Genomic DNA, 27,105 nt, shown 5'->3' on the forward strand with positions numbered 1-27,105 from the left:
AAAGTGGACTGTGGTTTGATGTGGACAGAGTTTTGGTGGGATGGCTAAGGGAGAAGTTTAAAAGTACGAAGCCAGAGTTTGACGGAAATTTTTTGTTTTGTTTGTAATTGTCGTGCAGTGCATTCAAAAGAGTTTGTTTTGTTTGTTTTTGACGTGCAACTTTAGGGCTATGAAAACGAGCGATTTCATCTGATCAAACGCCAGGCTCTTGCAGCAGGCTCTCAGGCTTCAAAAGAGACAGATACGTGTGTTTGTGTGGTGAGAGAGAGAGTCGCAAAGTACTCAGGGATGCAACGTACACTTGTATGTACATGACAGGAAAGGATAGCCGCATTCAAGGCGCGTGCGTAGTCTGGCAACTGGGGTTGCTATGAATTTTGACACTTACCATTCCACCGTTTGTTGTGCCATTCCAATCGCAGCAGTCTAGGTAGTTCACAAAAGCGCATTTCTTACAGCAGAAGCAGCGAGCGGCAAATGGCAAAAGCTGAAAGCTACTTGAAAACAATAGATCATAATAATGACAAGCAGGCTGTGCATTTAATACTAAAGCGATTTATTCAGATTTGACTTAACCTAGAAATTCGATCGTTGTGCGTGAATATATTTTATAGCGTTTACAATTTTAAGCAAATAAGCGCTAAAAACAACTCGACTCAAGAGCTCAACAGTAGATAGCTCGTCAGAGATGGTGGTCAGTAATAGTAGTAGGAACACATTCGATAAAGAAAGATATGATTCAAGAAAAGATACAACAGTGAGAGCGGTTTTTTTAGGGAGTAGTAATATAGTAGGATATAAAGAAGCAGGAAGCTCATACAAACGCGCATTTTTTTTGCGGTGGGAAAGTTAGGATTTCAAACCTTTGATGTCCAGCTCCGTTTTGGTCAGCACGGTAGTTTCTGCCAGGCGTTTAGGAAAGCGAGCGTGCAATAAAGAAACGAGAAGAGTACAGTTAGATTGGTTCCTGAATTCAGGCCATTGAGCTGCGAATATTTACCAGTGGTGCGGACTTCACTTGACGAGACAAGTCGGGTTTCCTCGAATTTCTAAAACATATCCGGAAGCGAAAGAAAGTTTTGCAAGTGTAGAAAAAGAAAGTCACAGATTAGTAACGCTCCGGGAGAGCTCAACAGTAGTGTTAGAGTGAAGCAGTTTATGAAGAACGATTCAAACCTCGTCAGCCTGTTCCAGCTTCCATTCGTGCATGAAGAAGTCCTCCGGCGAGAAGTGGGTGATAATCTCCTCGACGCTGGCGTGGTTCAGCTCGATCATGCGCATAAATGCTCGGAAACCGGCAGTTGCGGCAAGCTGCGTTTCGTCCATGTCGGTCTCGGTGAGAATCTCGGTCACAATACTTGCATAACCTTCGCGTTCCAGCAGTAGCACCAGAGCCGATTGCGATTCCGGTGTTTTGAGTGCCGGGAAGTTATCCGACTGGTAGAAGCTGCTGATCTCATTAACGGTTACGCCATGCTTTGCCATATACGCAATTGTTGCGAGCTCCCGTAGCGGAGCTTCTCCCGGACCAAAGTCCGCCGCCTTCAGGTTGGTCAGAATTTCGTTAACTTGCACCGAGTGCTTTACGCTTTCTACATCGGAAACGTCTAGCTTCTCGGTGATGACCATACGCTCAAACTCCTTGACCGTTTCGGTCGTAATAACCTCCTCGATCAATGTCTCCCGGTGTTCCTTAAACTTGACTGTTGCCCTATCCTTGGCTATCTTGACATCCTGTGTCAACTCCGACGTAGTACTCGTCGTCAGCGTGGTGGACGATTCTTGCGAAAACTTTACCTTCTCCTGAAGTGAGGACTCCAGTTCCTTCTTCACAAACTCCTCCACCACCATAGTTTCCTTCTCTTTTCGCTTTGTCTCACGTAGACTCTTTCGCTCTGCCTTTTTGCGCAGTACTTCCTCCGATTCTTCAATCACGACCTCGATCTTCTTGTCGACCTTTGAGCGGCCGTTTCCGCCGTTTCCATTCCTCACGGTACGCTTCGACTCGAACTGTGCGTCCAGCTCGGTACGCTCCTCTTCCGTTAACGTTTCCGTAGTAGACTCGATTAGCTTGGCATAGGACTCGCATGATCCAGCATCGCTCATCGCACGGCACTTGTAGAATCCAAAGTCTTCGACCTCAACTGGGTAGATCGTCAATGTGGCCGTTTTCTCCTCGGTGCGGATCTTGACGCGTTCATTTCCAATCACAATCTTACCGTTACGATACCATAGAATATCTAGAACGAACAGTTAACCATCGATTACCAACTCCATTCTTTGGTTACATGGAATGACAACTCGTGAACTGTAGTCTGTAGTAGGAGTATTTCGGATGTTGGCGGTGCGTGGGGTGACGGTTGCATGACTGTTTTGAGAACTTGTGTGACCTGTCTATGATGGAGGATGTTCAAATATCTACCTGGATTGGGGTTGCCTCCAAAGTGGCACTCGAAGAATCCTTTCTCTCCTAGCATAGCACGGGAATCCTTGATCTCCACCGTGAATGACGGTGTTGCGTAAGCGGCTGTAAAGTTTCAAATTCAGTTGACAGATTTAGTGGCACTAGTAAGCATCGGTTATTCAGGGAAGAATTTGCGCGAAGGGTTGGTGTGTGTGGGTTCGAATATGAACAACACGTGTACGTAGATGATCCTACCTTGGGTTGCTCGGGTCGCCTGCCTGCAGGTCATCCTTCGAGGTGGGTGTAGATCAAAATTTCTTAGTGACGCTTGAGCCAAAACACACATTCACACAACAAATAGCTATTCTTACGGGGTAGGGAATTAGTGCTTTCTCGAGTGTTACCTTTCCTGGTTACATGCGTAACCACTACAATATGCTTCCCATCGAACGAATTCTGCTAGTTCCTCTTCGCTGCTTTCTAAAACAGAAGGTTTCGGAGTAAGGTTAGTCCAAACAAACCACACAATGAACGCTTTGTTACAAGCCACTGTTGCACGTATTGCTTTACAACATTGAGCGACAAACTGACATAGAGATAAAACGGAAATTTTGAACACTACAGTTATCGATACGGATAGATGGCTTCATGGGTAGATAAAAGGATGAAGGAAGTTCGAAGATCAACTGATCGATTTCAATGATCCGATGATCGGTATGGGAGATAGACTGTCGATGAAGTTTGAATCTTTGCGAATTACCTTGTAGTGCTTCTTTCATGTCTTCCATGTATTGTACCCATTCCGGTTTCCTATAGGCCTTGGATCCGACGTGTTCTGTATTCAGGAAATGAGAAAACACTCGTTAGAGTCTGTTCTGAAACCGGGGATAGATCTTTGGTTTGTTCTATGCCGTGTAGTTCAGTATTTTGCGTCTTAGGTTCGAGAGTATGCTTAGAGATAGAGTTTTCATATATATATATATAATAGAGTGGTGAGTGTTGAGGTGGTGTTATGAGTTTTGAAGTATTTCTTTCATTTTTTTTGGGAATATTTGGGACAATAGGGGAAGAAAACGGGATCTTAGCTGCAACCGCAAACAAGATAATGATTATTAAAATATGTTGCCAAAACCTGCAAAAAGAAGAAAACAGTTCTACCGAAGCGAAAAAAAGAAGATTAGTAAAGCGATTCTACTACGCTCAAACCCGTTGCGCTGAAAAAGCAATTTAGTGCCGACGAATGTCGCCACGTTACCTTCCACTACCAGCTCGGTGGTAGTCGTGGCAACTCCCAGGGCGTTGTGCGCTTCGAAAGTAATCGAACCGGAGTCATCCGGGTAGATGTCGTTGATGATCAGGATCGAGGTGCCGTCCTCGAAGTTCTCAATCTGGAACTCCTCGGACGGAATGATTTCTTCGTTGGCCTTAAGCCAGCGAATACGTGCCTTCGGACGAGCCAATACCTTTACCTCTAGCTTGGTCAGCTGTCGCTCCTCCGACATGACCACCTCGGGAAGCAGCTTCACAATCTGCGGAGCAAACTCCACCGGTTCGGCGTATTCCTCCAATGTTGAGATAGACTGCAAGAATCGATAGCTCAGTTTACGATTAAAACCTGCAAAATCTAAACCACTTCCTACCTTGTCGGTCAACAAATCCTCTTCGGAGCTACGGAATTGTTCCGAATCGGGAACGTACTCGAACGGTTCGATGTCCACTGTTGTCTTGCAAATCGCCTCGCCGATCTTGTTGCTAGCCACACACGTATACTCACCCGTATCCTCTGGGAATACCTCCGAAATGGTCAAAACACAGCGGCCACTGGTGTCCTGTTGGTACCGTTTGTCTTTCGTTTCGACAATCAGCTGCTTGTTGTGGTACCACTGGACCTTTGGCAGAGGCGCTGCATGAACCTGGCATGCTAGAATCAGCTTTTCTCCGTCCATAACACGCGTCGGTTTTATCGATTCAATAAAACGTGGTGATATATATTCGGTAACTTCTTCGGTTTCGATTGTTTCCAGCACCTGTACGGTGGCTGTCGATGTTACAGAACCCGCCACATTCTCCGCTCGGCACGTATACGCACCAACATCTCGCCTATTGAACGACTCAATAATCAAGATAGACTTGTTCTCGTCTGTGACTATGCGCAGTTCATTGGATGACTTGATGGCAGCGCCTTCATGGAACCACTGGAATGTGGATGTCGGATAGGAATCCACTGCGGCTTCCAGGATGCAGACTTCAGCTTCTGCTACCAACTTCGGCACCAGTGGTTCAACAAACCTTGGCGCCTTGGCTTCGTCCATCTCCGTAGTGTCGGAAATGGCAACCGAAGCGGAAGACTTGGCTTCACCAGCCTCGTTGCGCACCACAATCTCATACTTTCCAGCACGCTTCTTCGTCATCTTGGTGATCACGATCTTGCTGTAATACTCCTCCGTAGTGACGATGACCTCCTCTTCCTCCACAATTTCCTTACTATTCCTGAACCACTTCACCGTGGGATTCGGTACGCCGGTAAACCTACACTCAAACACCAAGGTCGATCCCGTCTTAACCACCTGAGCTTGCAATGGCTCTACAATCTTTGGAGCGATCATTTCTACCTTTGGCTTCTCAATCATTATTGACTGGATGAACAGGTTCGCCTTTCCGACCGCTCTTCCAAACTTGTTCTCGGCCTGGATAGTGTAGATAACCGGTAGATTTTGCTTTGGATTTTTCACTGTCAGCTTTACGTGGCCAGTCTCCTCAATGTAAACCGTTTCGATCTCCTCGATCTCCACGATCTCTTCTTCGTCTCTGAACCAGCGAACATTTGGCTGGGGAATTCCATGAACCTGACAGGTCACCGTTGCCACTGACCTATCCTCGTTAACCGAAATCTTCAGTGGGGTTATAAAAGTAGGAGCTTCACCCACTTCTGGTTTCTCTTGCACAACAATATTTGCCTTACTGAGGGCAACTCCAGCGACATTCTTCGCCTCACAAGTGTACACTCCAACGTGGTAAGGCATTACGGTAGCGATCTCCAATGTTGCCACATCTTCCACAATGTCCATTATATATTCGGGATTGGCAAACAGGACCGTATCGTTAAAGTACCACTGAACATCCGGGAAGGGAATACCTTCAATCTTGCACTTCATCAAAACTGGTTGATTTGGTTCGCAGATCTGTGGTTGCAACTTTTCGATAAAGTTCGGTGGTTGAACCTTCTGCTTCTTGATCCTTACCTTCTGCTCTAGGATCTTAGTCTCAGCTATAGTCTGCTGGGTTCTTTCCAGGATCCGTTGCTCTTCACGAACGCTCTCTTCCGCTACTTTGTCGGTAACTTCCTGAACGCGTTTCTGAGTAATGATCTCCAACTCTGGTAGCGGTTGGCTGTCGTCAACAAAGATTCGTCGCTTTTCCTTTTTGACGATGTTCGATTGGATCTTGACTTCCATCTCTTTGCGGAACTCGACTTGCTCCTCCATCACTTCCTCAACTGGAACCGGCTCAACTGGAAGTGGCTTAACTTCCGTTACCTCCATAGGTTTCAGTTGGATTGTTTTCTGTGAGATTTCTTGCTGAACTTCTTGCTCTTCTTCCTCTTCCTCTTCATCTTCCTGAACCACCTCCGGTTGAATTTCATAGGTACTCAGTTCCTCTTTGAACACCACGTGCTTGTTAGCCCTCGACTTCCTCTTTTTCGGTTTCTCCAGCGCAATCTCCTCAGGAATCAACTCCAGTACTTCCTCCGGAATCACATCCGCGATTGTTTCGGCCACATGGGGCAGTTCCTCGTTTTCGTCAAACGATTCGGCCTCCTCCATGGGCGCCACATTTTCTGTGGCATATTGCTCTTGAGGTTTCTTCGGTTTCTTCACCCGTCGCTTCGTCTTTGTCACAATCTGTTCCTCGACTTCCACCCGCACCTCCGTTACTTCCTTCTTCGGCTCCTCAACCGGTTTCAGTTCAATCGGCTTCTGCACGTCCTCTATTATTGCTTCCTGCTTGGGCACCGGTTTCAGAACCACTTCCTCTTTGGCGACTTCCTCTGCTTCTATCCGTTTTGGAATCGGCTTAAGCTTCACTTCTTCCATCGGCTCCGGTTCTTTGGGTTTCTCCTTCGGTTTACCACGTTTCCATGGCGTCGGTTCTGGTTTCTCGGCCGGTTTGAGTTCAACCTGTTTCGGTTCTTTGGGTTCTTCTTCTTTCGTAGGCTTGGGAATCGGTTTTAATATCACCTCTTCCTTCGGTTGTTCCTCCAGAGGGTGTCGTTTGCCCTTAGGCCATTCCTTTGGCTCTTCAGGTTCTTCTGCGGGTTTTTCCTTTTTGCCACGACGCCAAGAAGTAGGTTCTTCTTTCTTTTCAGCTGGTTTAGGCAGGTCTTCTACCGCAGGAGTTTGCTGAACCGGTGCTTCCAGCTCTTCAGGAGCTTCCCATTTGGGAACCGGTTTCAATGTTACTTGTTCAGGAGGTTGCGGTTCTTCCTCTTTCTTTGGCTTGGGGATCGGTTTAAGAATAACCTCTTCTTTTGGTGCTTCTTCTAGTGGTCGTCGTTTGCCCTTTGGCCATTCTTTGGTTTCCTCCGGTTCTTCGGCAGGTTTCTCCTTCTTGCCTCGTCGCCAAGGTGTTGTCTCGGGCTTTTCCTCTTCTGGAGCGGCAATAGGTTTAGGTTTGATCTTAGGTTCCTCGACTGGTGTAGGTTCTTCTTCTTTTTGTGGCTTTGGAATTGGTTTCAAGATAACTTCCTCTTTTGGTTCCTCGGGCAATGGACGACGCTTTCCGGTAGGCCATTTCTTCTCTTCGGGTTCTTTTTCCTCTGGCTTTGGTTTCTTAGTTCTTCGCCATGACGGTTGCTCAAGATCTGGCTTCTCTGGTACAACTACCTCCTCCGGTACCTTTTCTACCTCCTCAAGCTGCACTGGCTCCGGCTCTGGAATCTCCGGGAATACTGGTTTTTCCAATGGTTCAATCTCTCGTTTTGGTTTCGGCTCCTTTGGCATAACGATTTTAACTTCCTTGATTTCGGAGATCTCGGGCTCGAGTGCTACAACCTCCACCACTTCCGGTTGCCTTGGAACGGGCTTCAATGAGACTTCTTCGAGTGCTTCTTTAGGAAGTTCCTTCTTCACCTTCGGAGTTGGTTTCAGCTTGATCTGTTCCATCACTTCTGGTTCGGCAGGTTTTGGAATTTCCCGTTTGGGTGCAGGTTTCTTGCCACGTCGCCAGGGTGGCAAATGAGACTCGTCATCCACTGAAGGTTTGATGGTAACTTCTTCCTCTCGTGGCTCGTCCGGAATTTCCGGAAGAGGTGTTGGTTTTATCGTAGGTTCTTTTGCAGGCTTAGGTTCTTCTGGTTTTTCCTGCTTTGGAATTGGTTTCAAAGTGACTTCTTCCTTGGGTTCTTCTGGCAGCGGTCTTCGCTTGCCAGTAGGCCATTTCTTTTCCTCGGGTTCTTCTTCAACCGGTTTGGGTTTCTTGCTGCGTCTCCAGGATGGCTGTTCGACTTCAACCGTTGGTTCAGCAGGGCTTTCTTCAATTGGAGCAATTGGTTGTACCGGTTCTTGAATCTCCGGGTGTTCAATGGGTTCTACTCGGAGCGGTTCCATCTGCTCGAGTTCTTCTTTGGGACTGAGCTCCCGAGGTTTCTTCACAATAGTTCGCTTAAGTTTCTCCGTCTGCTCCTCTTCAAGAACGAGTTCCTTCTCCTCTGCCTTCTTGGGAACGGGTTTCAGGGAAACTTCCTCTAGAGATTCCTTGGGAATTTCCTTTTTCTGACGCTGGGTTGGCTTTAAAGTGACCTTTTCGATCACCTCTGGCTCCGGCGGTTTTGGGATTTCTCGTTTCGGAACGTCCTTTTTGCCACGTCTCCAGGGAGGCAGGTGCGATTCATCTTCCCCAACCGGCTGCGCTATGGGCGCTTCCTCTTGTACTACTTGGATGGGTTGCTCTGGAACTGGTTTTAGGGTAATGTCTGCTTCCTTTTCCCGTTTTTCGCGAATTTCCGGGATCGGTTTCGGTTTGATGGATAGATCTTTTTCGGGAAGCGGTTCCGCTTCCTTTTGTGGTTTCGGAATGGGTTTAAGGACTACCTCTTCCGTAGGCTCCGTGGGTAGTGGTCGTCTTTTGCCCGTAGGCCATTGTTTTTCCTCTGGGACTTCTTCCTTTGGTTTCTCCTTACGGGCACGACGCCATGATTGTTGCTCGGGTTCGGGCTGAGCTTCCTTTGGTATTTCTTCAGGTGCCTTTGCGGGTTCTTCCTGTTTTGGCTCGACTACTTTGGGTTTTTCTTCAAACTCGATTTGTTCCAATTGTTCCAGCTCTTCCCGTGGAGTTAGCTCCTTAAGCTTCTCCGGTTTTGTGGGTTTGATTTCAGCGGTTTCCAATTCTTCGGGTTTCACTTCTTCAACAATTGGTTTTTTGGGGACTGGTTTCAGCGCGACTTCTTCAAGGGATTCCTTCGGAATCTCCTTCTTCTGTCTAGGGGTTGGCTTGAGAGCTATCTGCTCAACCTTCTCTGGTTCTGGTGGTTTGGGAATTTCTCGTTTTGGTCCAGGCTTTCTTCCACGCATCCAAGGCGGTTGTTGAGGTTCCTCTGCTTTCGGCTCTTCTGGTGTCTGTTCTTCAGCTTGGACTTCTTGAGGTTTCTTTAGTCCCCGTTTCCAAGCGACCGGTTGCTCTTCTGGTACTTGAATCACTTCTTGTTCTTCCGTTTCAGCCACCTTCAAGCGAGCCGAGTCCTCGGTATCAACTACATCTTGCTTTTGAGATTTCTTGGGACCACGTTTCCATGGTACGGCTTGGTCTTGCGGTTTGGGTTGTTCCTGTAGCTCCTCGGTTTGTTCGAGCTGCAGTCGAGCTGAATCCTCAGTTTGCAAGAATGGTTCTGCTTTTTTGCCTCGTCTCCAGGCTACCCCCTCCTGTTGATCGACGGATAGTTCTAGCTTTTGTTTCTCGATCGCTTCATCTTCGGTCGTTCGATCTAGCTTAAGTAGTGTGGTTTCTTCAGTTTCTACGAATTGCTGCTTGCCAAGCTGCTGTTTCTCGGTCTTCTTGCCGCGTTTCCAAGGAACAGCTTTCTCCGTTTCCTTGCGTATCAGTTCATCTACCTGTTTGGTGATCTCCAGAATGGAGATGTCTTCGTCATGTCGTAGCTTCTCGACACCGTAGTCAACGGTTTCGTCCTCTTTGATGATTGCTTCCACCATCTCTTCCATTTTCTGCTCGGTGATCTCCGCAGTCTGCTGTTCCTTCTTCCGTGAACGCAGCTCCACCGTTTCCAGTTGTTCCTTTTGTAGTTTTTGTTTCTGGATCTGCGCTGGCTTTAGCTGTACAGTTTCCAGTTTTTCCTTCTCCACCTTTTTGACTTCCTTGGTGGTCTTTTTGAGTTTGACTACCTGTTCGGTCCAGGGTTTAACCTCCTCGCGTTTATCAATGGACAGTGACCGATCGCGGGACGTTCGACGATCCTGTGAGGTTCGTCGATCTTGCGATACGCGACGCCAGGGTGCAGCAGGTGCTCGCGTTTGGCTACGGGAATGTCTCCAGGGTAGACTTTCGTCGCCCTGTGGGACGAATTCGGTATCGTATTCCTCCTGGCTTCCGCTGTCGTATTGACCATTTTGATAGAATTGAGCTTGCTGTTGTTGTTGTTGTTGTTGGGTGAGTTGTTGGAATTGCTGAGTCACGTCCTGTTGGACCAGCGTTCCGTCCGTTGCGTGCGTCTTCAGCTGCTTTCGGCGTCCTAGCAGAGGGGAGAAAAGTGGGTGGAAATGAAAGAAAACAGAAGAGGATTAGCTTTGATTGATTCGCAGATTAACGAAGATGGAAAACAACATTGAGCTATTCGTTTGATGTTCGATTTCCTCTGTTTAGGTTAGTTAGTCAAAAATCTCGCTCAGAGGTTTAGGGCTAGAGGGGTTGAGGAAGCAGCTGGCTGTAGCAGAATTGCGAAAAGGTGAGCAGTTTTGCACCCGGATCGACACCGAAGTTTGCAGTAGCCAAAGCATATTTGTAGCCACAAAGGTGAGATTTATGGAATGGCAAATTGCGAAGCGGGAATGCGTTGAGCGTAATAGAGTTGGCATGTGTGTTAACGATACATACGCTGGCTGCTGGCATCGGCGGGGGGTGGAGGGCGGATAGACGAAATCGTGTGAGATGTTGACCAGTTTTCTATCGTTTGCACCTGGGCGCACGAAAAGCGGGAGAACATTAAGGCAAGGTAATAAATTAAAGTGTACGTAGTTTTCCCGGCTTCTAGAAGCGTGGCGAGGATGGTTCTATTTTTAAGACTCTGTCATAATGTGCGCTCGTCGGATCAAAGAAGAGTAATTGGGGAAACGTGCCTCTGGCGAGCGCTGTGAGTCAGCGTGTCTGATGGTGAGATTTATCAGATGCCGTGGGAGGTGTACCGTGACACGATTGTTGGAAGGTGGAATTGTGTTTTTACATCGCTGAAATGTTCGTTGGACAGAGGCCAAAGCAAGCACTGTGATGACGGTTGAGAAAAATGTTAATTTTGCAAACTTGTTGCTAATTGGCCTGTTCCTTGGTATTTTTTTTCGCTCCAAGTTGCATCAAATCATATCATTTTGATTCTGGAATTTAAAAATTGGAACGCCCTTCACCCCATTTGATTGTTTTTTAAAGCTATTTGCATTTAGCAGATCTTTCATTTAAGCGAAGAAGCCAGGGTGGGAAAATGTCGACTAAATATGTCGACAGATCGCTGTCATGTCAAAAATAAAGCTTCACACACACACTAATGAAAATCATACACCAATACAAAGCAAACACGCAAATATAGAGTACAAGCCAAACCGCACAAAGAAGCAACCTAAGAGTGTAGTAGTGAGAGTAGTTGTCGTGTCTTGTACCAGTGCAAGTGTAAGAGTTCAATCGTCAACGTTCGTGAGTTCAGTCCACTAAGACATAGAACATTTACTGCAGCGGCACACGCCGTGCCGGTTTTCGGTTATGGTCTCGAAAATTCATCCATCCAACCGAATACCGGTGGCGAGAGGTGACCGCTCAGGAGTGCATCAGGACACACTGATCACGGAGAACTCTGTCTATACCTGATTGTGTTAGTTCTTCTTCTTCATCATCTTCCTCATAATCTTCTTCGTCTAGTGACAATTCTTGCAGCAGCATCAGCTGATGCTGTTCATGCAACTGCTGTTGCTGCAGCTGCCACCACTGCAGCTGCTGCACTGGGACGCCCTGGTAAAAAGTCTTGACCGGCCGGCGGATTTTCATGGCCGTGAGCAGCTTTTGCGTTTCTCTAGCCACCGTTTTGTGTTTCGGTGCCGATTTGGCCTTATGGAACTTCTTGGCCGGTGGCTGTGGTGCCATGGGAGAATAGCAGCAGCGCAACACAGACAAAGACTGAACGCAACTCTTGAAGATACCGGGAGAACGTACGCGGACATGTTGCGCTGTTGGAAGGAAAACAGAGAGAACAGATGACACAGATAACACACAGAGAGATAGTGAACAGAAGAGAAGGTATGAAAGAGGGCGAGAGAGAACATTCGCAGCGTAGCGGCCCGCTCTTCATACATATCAGACAACATCGGTCGTTTACTAACATGCATGCAAATATCTTGTTTAGGTGCAATAGATTTTGGTGTGTATGTGTGGTGGTGAGGGTTTTCGTGGAATGTTTTGTGGGTGGAGCTCAGTGGAATTATTGACTGTGATTCGAAGGTCGGGGAGTTGTACGTGAATAGGACGGGGTTCAGAAGTGGGTATTGGATCTACGTTCACTTGTACGTTCGTTTGGCAGGTTCCAATTTATGTTGAAACAATTTCTGTAACTGGGCGGGATTCCTCATTGTTGCAATTGGTTTTATCGTGTTTGTACAAATTTGTGATATCTTTATGCTCTTCTGTTGTGACGTTTTCGATCACTATGGAAAGGTTAAACTTTGAGATATTAAAATTATATTGAAATTAGCAGAAGAAATCGTTGAATCGTCTGTAGATTCACAGCAGCTTGTTCAACATACTTGAAACATGTATGCTACTTGAGAAGTTTCAAAACCATGCTGTAATTAACTGTGGTTTTGAAACATGCATGAGTTGCACATATGTTTCCGTAACCATCAGGGATTATCATAAAGTACGCACACAGCTAAAAAAACAGATTGTGCTGTGCGCTATTAGTCTCCTGCACTCGATTTTTTCGAGAGCAAGAGACCAGAGAGAGCACGCACATTTTTTGAGAGACGTACGGTGTGGTTAAGAGTGCACAAATAAAGCACAGAAGGAGCACAAAATAAGCACAAAATAAGCACAAACAGTTCCAAAATAAATGTATTCATAAACAACATTTTGGATGTTAGTTCCCTAGCATGGCACGATATTATTCTTCACTCAAGTTTTAAAAATCGTTAAATTTTTATATTTAAGCACATTCTGCATGAGCGCACATTTTTCATTAGCACAAGCTTATTGCACGTCTCTTTGTTTTTGAAGTGCAAACTCACAAATGTATGTGTTTACTCGTCTATGCTTTGAACTGTTATCCCTGGTAACCATTACAATTGTTAATTAAATCATTAGATTTCAATCCATTGTACTTATAAATTTAAATGATTTTAAATTACACAAACAGTTGCTTATTACTTCTGCATGTTTTCCGTCTTTATTTACAGAGTTAAATGATCAATTATATATCACGCAACGTTGGAAAAGCTTCAAGCTTGCAAGGAAGTACGCACTCCAGTGCTGCCAATTGTTATCGCACCAAATGAACAATCACATTCAATGGCAGTGAATTTCTCCCGAAAGACACGTTTTGAATCATCGTATTTCCCCAGCACCAACGCTAGATCGCAATCCGGGACCTCTGGTGGAAGATCGTTAGCTCGCATGTATTGAACGTTGCCAATCTCGAATCAGCAATCGTTTGCGACAACCGCTGCATCGCTGAGTATCTTCTCCACCCCGGTACCATCCTGGCATCACGAAGATGCTTCACCACCGATCGGCAACACTGGCTCTCTCTTTGTGTTCACCAGTGGAGCAGTTGGTTCCCGTATTCAGCCAGCTTATCACCCAATTCGACCAGATTTACACTTTGGGCCTTTCCGTCATTGAATGTGGCCTATGAATTGATAAAGATAGTCAACTGGAACGCTTGCTCGCTTGAAAGCAAGAACATCTTGCAATCTGTCTACCAAGAACTCAGCGCGGCTCACTATCCGGTGGTGGCCGAAGTGGGCTTCTCCGTCAACAGATTCAGCTGGGATCAGTTCCTCCCTGCGTCAACGCCGCTGTCGATTATGATGTTCAACCGGAGACGACCGAAGCCGTTGACGGGCGGTTCAGGGATCAAAACGTGCCAGTATTTAGACAGGTGAGTAATACTCTGAACTTTAATAGATCTACGTTATAAGACTCCGTAACTACATTGGAAGGCAGTACTAACGCACTGGTCTGCCTGTTTTGAAGACCAATGGTAGTCGTCTATCAAAAATCGTTTAGTTCAGGTTGGTGCACCTCAGAAACAATCACTTTGCCAGTAGCCTTTCGGCCCATTCCACCGGTGGTACCACTGAATCGTTCTAATGATTCAGTGGTTCTTCTGATTACCTGATGTGAAGGCAGCTCCCATAGTCTTGGATAATACATCTGATTCCCAACAACTTTCCTGAGGAATTGGCGATTTCAGCCGACGAACTATGTCAAATCATCCAAAAACGGTTGTCGATAACATCCTGAAACTGTAACTCAAACATGTGAGTTCTAGATTCTACAATCATTTGACACTGATTTTCAATCAGTGCCTTAGGCTTGGCTAATTACGCTTGTGCTGGAGGAAGTCAGCTAAAGTCAGTCCTATCTGGAAACCTGGGAAGGAGCCCTATCAGCCTTCTCTCAGGGTTATCATGGCTATTTGAAATAGAAAATTACTGGCGTCTTCTAACAACTTGAAAACAACTTGTTGCTCAAAGAGCACTTTGGTTTTCTACAAGTTCGGTAGACACAAAACAAACACCAAAATCACGATTTAGGCCTAATTTACGAAGAAAAACGAGTTTAAATATTTTGAACACTAAAAAATCCTCAAAATCATGATTTGGGCCTACCCAACGAAAAATTTGAGCTGATTAAAACCTGAATAAGCAATAATTTGCTGAACAAGCTTTGAATGTTGTTATTGGGTTATTTACGGAGAAAATGCATTTAAAGATTTTGGACCCCAACTCACCCCCAAAATCACGATTTAGGCCTTATTCGCGGAGAAAAACGCATTTCATGGTTTTGGAACCCAAAAACATCCCTAAAACCCCTAAATAAGGCCTTATTTGGATTTATGCCTTATTGAATCCCAAAACATCCTTAAAATCACGATTTAGGCTTAATTTATGGAGATAATCGCATTTAAGTATTTGAACTTCAAATCGCGATTTAGGCCTTATTTACGCATTTAAAAGTTTTAAACTCCTAAACACCACTCAAATCACGATTCCGCATGATGATTTTCAACGTGAAAGTATTAAAAAAGTGGTAATGTCAAGTATTGTCCAATGTACAAATAAAAAGTTGTAATGTTATCACTGTTTTCATGAAATAAACGTTCTTCCCAAAACCCAGTCCTCATAATCGAGTTCCACTTGGTTGCACATAATTCTGCTTTAACCTGAAAAGGTATAAAAGAGCGCTGCTGTATGGCATTAGCTCATTTTCGACTCGGACGGCGTGGTGAGCAGCAATAGCAGCAGTAGGAAGGTGGTGGCTAGTCCACTCCTTCACACCCAACAAGCAACAATTGACTGGTCGTGGCAAAGGAGGAAAAGGTCTGGTAAAGGAGGTGCCAAGCGTCATCGCAAAGTTCTTCAAGATAACCACCATCCGTCGTGTGGCTCGCCGTGGCGGTGTCAAACGTATCTCCGGTCTGATCTACGAGGTGTGCTGAAGGTGTTCCTGGAAAATGAGGTCCGTGATGCTGTCACCTACACTAAACACGCCAATCGTAAGTAGCTATGGATGTCCTCTACAATAAAACGGCTCTTTTCAGGGCCATCAAGCTTATATCAGTAAAGAGCTGGAATAGCATTTATCTGTGCCTGTTTGTCCATATTAAGAACCACAAGCCCACAACGACCACACAAAATGCTCTCCAGAGTTGTAATCTTGTAACCAAACTTGGAAGCAGGGGTGCAAGTGATTTTGATTGATTCTCTTAATCAACTTCCTCTTTGAAAAAAATACTACAAATTTGGTACGCCTACAATTCAAAAATGGAAAGAGTTGAGATAATAGATAATTGATCAATTAAAAGAACTAAATGCTCTTCATATTTATTCCACCCACTAGCGGTCCTATGTCAAGCTTCCGTTCGTGCCCCTAGGCACAGACCCTTCTACTTTTTTTGATCTCCAAAACACCCCTAAAATCCCGATTTAGGCCTTATTTATGGAGGAAAACGCATTTCAAGCTGTTGATCCCTAAAACACCCTTAAAATCAAGTTTTTATCAGTCGTTCTACGCCAAATGACGATGCGAAAAAACTCGATCTTCTTCGATTTGCATATTTTTTGTTATTTGGCCTTTTTGGATTTTGTAAAATTTTCAAAACGGTGATTTATTTTTTATTTTTCAAAAATTGCAGTACGAAAACGATACGGTGATCAAAAGGACGTTTGAGACAAAGTTGTTGAGAAAAATTATGTTTTTACGTAGGATTACGTCTTTCAGCAACATATTGGGGGTGCAATTTAAAAATAAAAAACAAAATCGACGGCGCTACGAAAAAGGGTCAGGTTTTGACCACTTATAACTCTGTCAATAGCGGATGGATATTAATTCTAAACAAACCAATCGATTGGTAATTTTTCTACGAAGCTGCTAAAATGAATACTTTATCAATTTTTAATAGGTCACTATTGAAAATTACACTAATGTCCAACTGTTGCAATGGTGATCAAAATTATCACCGATTGCCTGCAAATAGTGGTTTCCCTAGCATAGTTGCCAAATATTGATACTGAGAACGTTTGACGTAGGATTACGGTCGAGGCTTGGATACAACTTCTTACTTTTTTTCTGGGAAAATATACAAAGTTATATTTAAGGTTTTTTTTTGTAATTTCAAGTAAAAATTATATAAAAAAAAAATACTAAAACCCTCAATATCTCAAAATATATTTGCTGAATTTCGAAATTTTTATTCATAAAAATCTAATGAAAAATATAAACTTTTGGAATGCTGAAGGACACTTAAAAATTGACTTAAACCGTTAAATAAGAACTTTTGGTTAATTTTTTGAACTTTTTGTTAAAACGTTTTTTTCGCGTCATTTATGCTCAGAAAACAATGTTTGAGACACTTAAAATCATTTTCTGTGATAAAATATACGATGAAGCGTATTAACAAAATGTTCAAAAAATTTACCAAAAGTTCATCTTCTACGATTTTTGTCAGTTTTCAAGTGTCCATGATTTTGAATGTTTCAAATGTTTACATTTTTCATAAGTTTTTTTTAATGAAATCAAAATTTAAAAAATCGAGCAAATTTTTAGGATTTAATTTTTATTTTAAACTAGCTGATTGTGCCCGGCCTCGCTCGAGATTCAATATTAGCTTGAGTTTACGCGCCAATTAAAAAAAAACATGTTATATTGTACGTAGCCCCCCCTAAAGGGGCTACCCCCTATGACCTCCATATGCCAAATTTGGTTCCATTTGCTTGATTAGTTCTCGAGTTATGCAGAAATTTCCGTTTCATTTGTATGGGATCCCCCCCCCTTAGGGGTCTCAAACCATCATAAGAACCTTCCCCGGCCCCAAAAACCCCTGCATAAAAATTTTCACGCGGATCACTTCAGTAGTTTCAGAGTCTATAAGGGTCAGACAGACAGGCAGGCCGAAATTCAGTTTTTATATATATAGATTATTACTTAACTTTTCCCAGAAAGAAATTATTTTTCGCTACTTTGTCTCAGAAGTAATTTCAATAAGAAATGCCATTTTCGAACTTATTTTTTTTTTAATTTCAATGAAGTTGTTTTGAAAATTTTACAACTTTTAAAATGGCCTTATTTTAGAAATAAATGTGAATTATTGCTCGTGTCAAACAATCGTAGAAGGTCGATGCAAAAAAACATTATTTGTCGCATTTTGTCCGGCACTTGAACCATCACATAGGGACCATCCACACACAAAATTTTAGATTCCCTCTCCTCCCTCCTTGTAGCGTATTTTGCTTTACCTAGTAAATGGTCGGTCACAACTTCTGAGACCACCCCCTCCGCCTCAAATGCTACGTCATTTATGCATCTTCCCTTAAGCATTAGTATTCTAAGTCCTGCCTTTTGTGTATAATACAGAGAAAAGGCGGGGATCCTTGGAATACTAAACTAAATATGTAAGTAAGGGTATCAGTCATTTTTTCGGTGCCAGGCATTCGGCTGTGAAAGGGAAACCGAGAATTTGTTTCAGATTTTTTTCGGTGTAAGTAACATGTTTTGCATAGCGACGTAACCTACATGACGTAAGCAGCAAGACAGCTTACAAAACGCCGTTTGGTTTTTTTGACGTAGGACTACGTCTGTGATTTCTATATGGGGGTGTGTGAAAATCGAAAATGGAACATGTAACAACATTATGAAAGATTTTGAACGTTAATAGCTCAGCTGCCCCTGGACCAATTTCAATAATTGTATCACCTATCGATCAGATGTATTTCTACGCATCTTTTTCATTTTTCAAAATGTCACTATTAAAAATTGCACGAGTGTGCAACTGTTGCTAAGATAATTAAAATTATCGCCAATTGCCTGCGAAAATCGATTTTCCTAACACAGATTTCAAAGTTGAATTCCAACCGGTCTCACCAAACGGTGTTTATTCAATCACCGCGTGGTTAGTGGTGGTGTTCTCAAGTACACAACGAAAAGTTGCTCGCAAGCAGTGAGCAAATGAGCATCCATAGAAAAAGGAAGAAGCCGCACCGCTACTGATCGGAATCAGTAGCTTTTCGTGAGTCGCTGTGGGCCATCTATGCCAAGCGCGTCACCCTCGTTCCAAACAACATACAGCTCACCAGCCTAATCTGTGTTTAACACCCTAATAGCTCAGCATTACTCAACCATCACGAGAAAACGGTCCTTTTCAGGACCGCCATAAATTTATAAAAAAGTATTTCAGGAGCCACATGTGAAAAGGGCATACATGCTTTTTGTAAACAAACCTTCTTATGCCTTTTTCTCGTCAACCAAGGGTCGCCCACGCAAACCAACAATATCATCAGGAAGGGGAATGCTTCTCCTACCCGCTAATGTTTATGGTTTGAGTTGGTGTCATATGGGTGGCGAGAAAAGGTCAAGGTCATCAATCGGATGTCAGTTCCCATATCAAGATAGAGCTGCAATTAGGGCGTAACAGCTTTTGGAAACAATGACTTCTTTCGATGATATCTTGAAAGTCAAGGTTCGCCCACGCAAATCAGCATCACCAACAGGTAGGGTAAGACTTCCTCTACTCGACGGTAATGTTGGTTTGCGTGAGCTTGTCTTGAATTCCTAAAAATCATCGATAGAAGTCATTGTTTACAAAAAATTCCAGCTCTATCTAGATATAGTATGCTTAAATCTAACATTCCATATTCTTTAAGGCAACATTGGGGGTGCGATTTCAAACACCAAAGTCGGTCGCGGCATAAAAGTGGTTTGATTTTGATCAAGAGATGATGGTTTTTTTTCGATAGGAAACTTTTCTACGAATCTGTTAAATTTAAGACATTATCATTTTTCAAAATGTCACTATTGAAAATTGCACGAATGTGCTACTGTTGCTATGATAGTTAAAATTATCACCGATATCTCTCGAAAAGCGATCCCTAACACAGCTTTCAAAATTGAAAGCCTTCGAGTCTCACCAAACGGTATGAAAGGCTACCTGCAAGCAGCTAGCTGCAGCCCACAGAAGCATCCATAGAAGGAGGAAGAAGCCGTACCGCTATTGATTGGAATCAGTAGCTCTTCGTGAGTTGCTGTGGGCCATCTATGTTAAGCGCGTCATACTAAAGAGTATAATTTGAGAGAACCTAGCTCAAATTCCTATTTCTACAAAAACACAAGCTCCTGCTGCAGTTAAAAATTAAGATTTATTATGTAAGACCACGTAGTCTACGTCACCATTGCGTACAACCCCATAAGGGTGTCCCTTGTAGTTTTAAGTTCTTTTAAAGTCTGAACACAAAGTTCCGAAACAATATTTTGTTTTGTGTTTTGTTGTTTTTTTTTTAACTTTTGTCCACTTTGACTTTTTGTCCATTTCCACCTGTTTGTCCATTTAAAACCTTTTGTCCCTCTTAGTTCAATTCGACCTTCTGTCCATTCGTTCTTCGAAAGAACAAAAAATCGAAGGGACAAAAGATCTAATTGAACCTAGAGGAACAAAAGGTCGAATGGTGAAAAGATCGAATGGAAAAAAGGTAGAAATGGACAAAAGATCAAAATGGACAAAAAGGCCAAAATGGACATAAGGTAGAAATGAACAAAACGAAACTGGATACATTGGTAACTGATAGGTAGCATACTCTTAAATTTGTTTTATTCTTTAAACCATGAGCTGTTCTTTGGAAAATTAATATAACAAATAGCTACTGTGCATATCACGGCAATTTAAGGGACAAATAACTGCTTTTCTCTAGAATATATTCCTTCTTTGAATAATGAGCAGTTCTTTGAGAGTATTTTTTAAAAGTTCTTAACAATATTTTGTCAATTTGAATGTTGGTTTTTTGAATGTTTATCCACTTTGACTTTTTGTCCATCTCGACCTGTTGTCCATTCGACCTTTTGTCCTTCTAAGTTTAATTCGACCTTTGGACCGATGGACAGACCTTTTGTCATAAATTCCATTCTAATAACCTTTCAATCTTCCAGTGTCGCTCTAACGGAATTGTTTGGTTCGTGTCAAAACTGTCATGAAGGAATACATCGCACATTCGTTCGAAATGAAGCCAAGCAGACGATCATCAATCAAGACATCCATTCCTGTCAGTCAATTTAAGACCGGGGCAAATCCGTCTCGCCCGTTGCAATCATTAGCAACTGAGCTATGGCTTCACGCGAATTTCAGCAAAAAAAAAATCTTATGAGTGCCACTTTTTCAGGGGGGAGGTGCATGACCTTTTCAGCCAATCCTCTGCCCCCGTGAGATCTAACCTACTTCTGAGCAGCGGCACAAGCTCCCTGTTTTCCCAGCAGAGATCTAGAGAACAAAAATGCCGGTAATGTATGAAAGGATTTACGACTCGGGCAAGTATTTGCGTAATGATGTCTTAATCGCATAATTTATTTTTTTCTGAACGCTTTACTATCGGTGTTCCGACAGTCCCCTGATCCCTCGGATAATGCGTGCACAAGTGAACTGCTGCGGTTACAGCCATAAAATGTTCGCTGACAAACTGTCGTCAGACAGATCGCTGTCTTTGCTGAAACCAAAATCAACAAAGAAGAAATCGCCACTCGGAATTGTATGTTTTAAAAACAATCGTAGGAAAGAAAGTATCGGATGGCGAAAGACAAAGGAGACACACACTTTCGCTTACGAAATGGGGTCATAAATTTGAAGTCCCGTATTTTTTTCCTGCTTTTCGTCAGTTTTTTTTTCTATTTGCCTTGGGTGAGGGTGGCGCTCAAAGCCGTCACGCGGTGCTGCTCTGTTTCTCGGTGTCGGATTACAGGCATGCAAGTTGAGCCCTTGTCGTCACGGTTGAGATGGGGAAAATTTTTCTGGCACGGGGACAATTTTTTCGCCTCGTCACGTTGACGTTTCCTTGTTTTTCGAGAGGTCACATTTTGAGGGACAACAGCGTTAACCGGTTAGCTGACGGTGGCAAACGGTTGGTGGAACCGTTTCGGTCGATTTTCTCTCGGATGCACGACGATCGTGCTCTGATGGTACACCACCCTCGGGACAATCTGATGGGGTGGCATGGTAGATGTTCGGTTGGCGAGTTTAAAAATAGGCGCGACTCTGGGCAGCGAACAAGCGAACCGCTGGCTGCGTACTGACTGGCTGTTGGGCGGTTGGCTCGAGCTGTCGTCGCTTTTGCTTTCGTTTTAGGTTTGGTGGCTGGGTGGGTGGGTGGTTGGAGGAGGCAAAATGCGTGTGCTCACCACCATTATGATGACGACGGTGGCAGTAGTGCAGCGCAGCGTCGTTGTCGTCGTCGTCGTCGTCGGGAGAGATAGATATGTTTATAATTAATTATTTTGGGATTTCTAAAATTATGCCCAGTCAAAAGCCGTACACGCGAGTTGGTGTGATGTTTTGAAAGGTTTTGGGTTTTAGCATTATTTTGAAATGTACACACTGCCGGTAAGAAGCACCGATAAACAGGATGCTTGAAGAATTCCCGGTTTGATGGTTCGCAAGTGAAAGTAATTTAGAATTCAATTAAGTCGTCTTAATGGTTTTACGATAATGTGAGGTCTGTCTAAAAAAAGCGATAGAATCTGAACGATTGATGATTGAAATTGAGATAGATTCTGGGAAATCGTTTGGTCGTGTTTACTCAACAACACGATTTGGGTCGTTAACCTTGGTGTAGTCCTAAAAATCATCTGTGTATTCGATCAGAAATAGTTTTTGAAAGTTATAAAATAGCTTTTCGTTATATGTGACTGGTGGAACCGACTTTCACAGTTTTCGAGAAACAGCTAAGACGAAGGCTTGGGTCTACTAACCGCCGTTTCGGTGATACATTTCAACTTCTTCCACGTTTCAGTGGGTTCGTTTTGGTCGGCAAATCACATCTTCAACAATGTAATGAAGCTTTTTACGCTCAGAAAAAGGTTAGCTATATCACTGAACGTTGGAAAGTAAAGACAAAACTTTGATTAGAATCTATCGAAAATTGCTCCGTAATTTACTTGGAAAGCTCTACTGTTATAAAAAGTATGAAGGTAACTGCAAGGGCGTAGCCAGGTTTCGAAATAGGGGAGGGGGAATTTGTTTAATGACGGACGATTAGGCCACAATGCCATTAGGCAAAACGCCGAGGCCATTAGGTCAAATGAGTACTTTTACCGAAATTGAAACTTCTGTCAAAATACATAAGTATTTTTCACATTTGCACCAGAAAATGCCTATTAGCATTTTTGCCTGGCTTTTTTTTTGGACATAAAACCAAAAACGATTGAGCAGAAAGGATTGGTAGGTTAGATGAGTCATTACCCAGGAATCAAAATATCTCAAAATGACAAAATGACAAGCGATCAACGAGCAGAATGATAAGGCTATGTCAGAAGGCAATAATGATATAATCTTCTTCCCTTTTTATCTTGAAAATTTGCCTTTGCAATATATCTCACTCAGGCCGGTAGAAGGAAACAACCAAACTGCTTCACGAAGTAAACCGAAGATGATGCACATGTGTTAATGGGATTTTTTTTAGTTATGTCTTTCTCGATTCCGATCAAGCTATGTCATTAACCGAGTATATTGCAACAAAGCAAGCAACTTCGATCAAGCTATATTGCAGATTGAGTTTATCGTGATAGTAGAGTCTTTATCGTTGGTTGCGTAATGTGTTTGGATTCGCTGTCTATGTACTAACTAATTTGAAAACTCGTATAATTCTTCACAGAATTTATTTTGAATGTTCTCTTGAATTATCTTCAAAATCATTACCCTTCATCAGGGTTGCTTCCACTCACTTGCTATAAAAAAATGTTTCTCGGAATTATAGAATCATATGATGTGATTATGATATTTTGTACTTGTAAGTTAAAAGAAGAGGTTGTAAAGTATGTGTTTGGTTGAGCCATGAGTATTCGGCTCAACTCCTACTAGACATAGAATTAAGTAAATTTTGTTACAAACAATGAACAATGAATTATCGGCTCCGTAAAGCTAACGCAATTGAGCCTTCCAAATAACCGAACTAGATTAAAAAAAGTATGTGTTTGACACATTAAACCTATCAATTTCACTTTCAAAGAGTCACAATCGGCGATTTTATGAGTGAGTCGTTAAATTGCTAATTGTGACTATCTGAAAGCGAATTTTGTACGTCATATACTTGACTTTCATCCTATTCTGGTATCTAATAAGTACCAAACATCATTATAACATCTAATGATTCCAAAATTTAGAAAATATTTTTTTTTATATTAAGTGAGTGGAAGCAAGCCTGCCTTCACGAAGTTCTTTTGGAAATTAATGTAAAATACATTTGAGAATCGCTCTGATAATCACTTGAAATTTTCTTTATAATATTTAAGAAATTCTATTCAGGACATTCCAAGAAAAATGAAATTCATCTTAAGATTAACATCGATTTTTTAATTATTATTTCTAATTTTTTTTATAGAATAATGAAAGAAAGTTCACCATAGAAATTTCATGTAATTCACCTTAGAAGAGTCTTGAAATTCTGTTCACACCAGCCAATATTATTCTCGAAATGCACTTGGAATATATTTCTTGGGTATTCTTCTCAGACTTCTCTTGGTACTCGTTCGAACAACTTAGTACTGTTGTTACAAGAGAGTCGTGCACTGATTGGCTTTGTTTACCAACTTAACACCGAGGGAGTGACTACAATGTGTCCTCACCAGACCTAGGTTTTAACTAGGAGGCAGTTCATAATCTACGTAGACCAACTTTGAGAGGATTTAGACCCCTCTCTCCCACGTACACAATCGTGCATACAATTTCCAGGAAATTTCTATGGACCATAGACACTCACCAATCCCAAACCCTAAAGTGTCTACGTGGTTTATGAACAGCCCTTAGGGTTTAACTTCACAACCCCTGTTCTCCACTGCTATTACCATTTGTATTGAGGTCTCCAACAACAGTGTCCAATTTCAACAAATTTGGTTGACATTTGAATTTACAGGAGAACTCCAAAGTTTGTTTGGGTAAATATCTTCTTCTTCTTATTCGCATTTCAAGCTTATTGCTTCGTGCATATTAGCTTATTGCGTGCTCTCAACTTAGTGTTCTAAATGCACTTCCACAGTTATTAATTGAGAGCTTTCGATGCCAATCCCTATGCATGAATTCGTATATTGTGTGGCAAAGCACAATGATACTCTATGCCCAGGGAAATCGAGAAAATTTTCAACCCGAAAGATTCCCTCGACCGGACCGGGAATCGAACCCGACGCCTCCGGCTTGGTAATACCGTGCCTTTACTGACTTGGCTATGAGGCCCCTACTAAATATAAATGGGTAAATATATGGTACACTGAATGAAACTATTAATTTGCTTGTCTAAAATTCAAGTGGTGAGAAGATTCAGCACTTCTGTCCATCAACCAAAAGTTCTTCACCTACTGAAAAAATTTGCCAAAGACTGTAACCTTTCATCTGTCATGGATTCAAAGATATAGTATATTCAGGAAATTCACTTGCACACTTGTGCCGCGTAGTGAGAAATCTGTGAACTTATGTCCACCAACCAAAAATTTTTCACCTACTAAACAAATTTTCGGAAGACTGTAACCTTTCATATTTTAAGGAACCCTAGATATAGCATATTTAGACAATTCACTTGCCTACTAGCGCTGCGTACTGAGAACATTCTGAACTTCTGTCCACCAATCAAAAGTCCTTGACCTACTGGAAAAATTTGCCGAAGATATAAACCTCCTATATATGAAAGATCCCAAGATATAGCATATTCAGGAAATACACTTGCACACTTGCGCTGCATAGTGAGAAAATTCAGATCTTCGGTTCACCAACCAAAAGTTCTTGATCTGCTGAACAAATTTGCAGAAGACTGTAACCTATAACCTGTCTATATGATCAGGATTCCAAGATATACCATATTCACAAATTCACTTGCACACTAGCGCTGCGTAGTGAGAACATTCTGATATTCTGTTCACCAACCAAAAGTCCTTGATCTACTGAACACATTTTCGGAAGACTGTAACCTTCTTGATTACCAGGATCCCAAGATATAGTTTATTCAGGAAATACACTTGCACACTTGCGCCGCGTGGTGAGAAATCTGTGAACTTCTGTCAACCAAACAAAAGTTCTTCACCTACTAAACAAATTTAGGCAAGACTGTAAATTTTCAAATGTTAAGGATGCCTAGATATAAAACATTATGAGCTTCTGTCCACCAATCAAAAGCCTTTGACCTACTGGAAATTTGCCGAAGATATGAACCTCCTATAAAGGAAAGATTCCAAGATATAGCATATTCAGGAAATACACTTGCACACTTGCGCTGCATAGTGAAAAAAATCTGATCTTCTGTCCACCAACCAAAAGTTCATGAGCTACTGAACAAATTTGCAGAAGACTGTAACCTTCTATATGATCAGGATTCCAAGATATACCATATTCAGGAAATTCACTTGTGCACTAGCGCTGTGTAGTGAGAAAATTCTGATCTTCTGTCCACCAATCAAAAGTCCTTGATCTACTGAACACATTTTCTTAAGACTGTAACCTTTTATCTTTAAAGGATTCTAAGATATAGCATATTCAAGAAATACACTTGCACACTTGCGCCGCGTGGTGAGAAATCTGTGAACTTCTGTCAACCAAACAAAAGTTCTTCACCTACTAAACAAATTTACGCAAGACTGTAACCTTTCAAATGTTAAGGATGCCTAGATATAGCATATTTAGAAAATTCATTTGCACACTAGCGCTGCGTAGTGAAAACATTATGAGCTTCTGTCCACCAATCAAAAGCCTTTGGCATACTGGAAATTTGCCGAAGATATAAACCTCCTATAAAGGAAAGATTCCAAGATATAGCATATTCAGGAAATACACTTTCACACTTGCGCCGCATAGTGAGAAAATTCTGATCTTCTGTTCACCAATCAAAAGTCCTTGATCTACTGAACACATTTTCTTAAGACTGTAACCTTTTATCTGTGAAGGATTCTAAGATATAGCATATTCAGGAAATACACTTGCACACTTGCGCCGCGTGGTGAGAAATCTGTGAACTTCTGTCCGCCAACCAAAAGTTCTTCCTACTAAACCTACCTACTAAACAAATTTGCGGAAGACTGTAACCTTTCAAATGTTAAGGATCCCTAGATATAGCATATTTAGGAAATTCACTTGCACACTAGCGCTGCGTACACAGCAAAAAAATAATTTTGATATCACGTCAAAGTGAATGCACTACAATCATGTCGAAAATATGGTGTAATATTACTTGCTAAAAAGGACAAAATTATCATTAATACAATGCATGAACTGACATTACGCTGCTTTTACTGCATTTGTTTATTTATGTGGTCATAAAAATTACATGAAATTTTCGACATGATTGTAGTGCATCCACTTTGATGTGATATCAAAATTATTTTTTTGCTGTGTAGTGAGAACATTCTGATCTTCTGTCCACTAACCAAAAGTCCTTGACCTAGCGAACAAATTTGCCGAAGACTGTTACCTTTCATCTGTCAAGGATTCTAAGATATATCATATTCAAGAAATTCACTTGCACACTAGCGCTGTGTAGTGAGAAAATTCTGATCTTCTTTCCACCAACCAAAAGTCCTTGATTTACAGAACACATTTTCCGATGACTGTTACATTCTATATGACCAGGATTCCAAGATAAAGCATTTTCTGGAAATTCATTCGCATACTAGCACCACGTAATGAGATAATTCAGATCTTCTGTCCACTAACCAAAAGTCCTTGATCTACGGAACAAATTTGCCGGAGACTGTAACCTTCTATA

General features: G+C 42.4%; 1 protein-coding gene across 3 annotated transcripts in view; it reads right to left on the bottom strand.

Moving 5' to 3' along the window:
* sls (sallimus) overlaps positions 1-27,105 on the bottom strand; it is a 154,568-nt gene that overhangs the window by 39,368 nt on the left and 88,095 nt on the right. The window contains exons 14-21 of one of the 3 annotated variants that reach the window (XM_065230320.1): positions 11,482-11,841; positions 4,045-10,145; positions 3,660-3,984; positions 3,165-3,239; positions 2,423-2,527; positions 1,177-2,240; positions 1,001-1,049; positions 531-902 (exon numbers count right to left, since the gene is read on the bottom strand). In XM_065230320.1, the coding sequence (XP_065086392.1) occupies positions 850-902; positions 1,001-1,049; positions 1,177-2,240; positions 2,423-2,527; positions 3,165-3,239; positions 3,660-3,984; positions 4,045-10,145; positions 11,482-11,841 (8,132 nt within the window). In that variant the 3' untranslated portion in view covers positions 531-849. Of the gene's footprint in view, positions 1-530; positions 903-1,000; positions 1,050-1,176; positions 2,241-2,422; positions 2,528-3,164; positions 3,240-3,659; positions 3,985-4,044; positions 10,146-11,481; positions 11,842-27,105 lie in introns of those variants that run through there. The other 2 variants (XM_065230318.1, XM_065230319.1) reach the window with 2 other exon arrangements.

The sequence above is a fragment of the Ochlerotatus camptorhynchus genome, unplaced genomic scaffold (assembly GCF_037179485.1).
Source record: "Ochlerotatus camptorhynchus isolate MF236.1 unplaced genomic scaffold, CSIRO-AGI_Acam_v1.1 ptg000330l, whole genome shotgun sequence".
Classification (NCBI taxonomy): Eukaryota; Metazoa; Arthropoda; class Insecta; order Diptera; family Culicidae; genus Ochlerotatus; species Ochlerotatus camptorhynchus.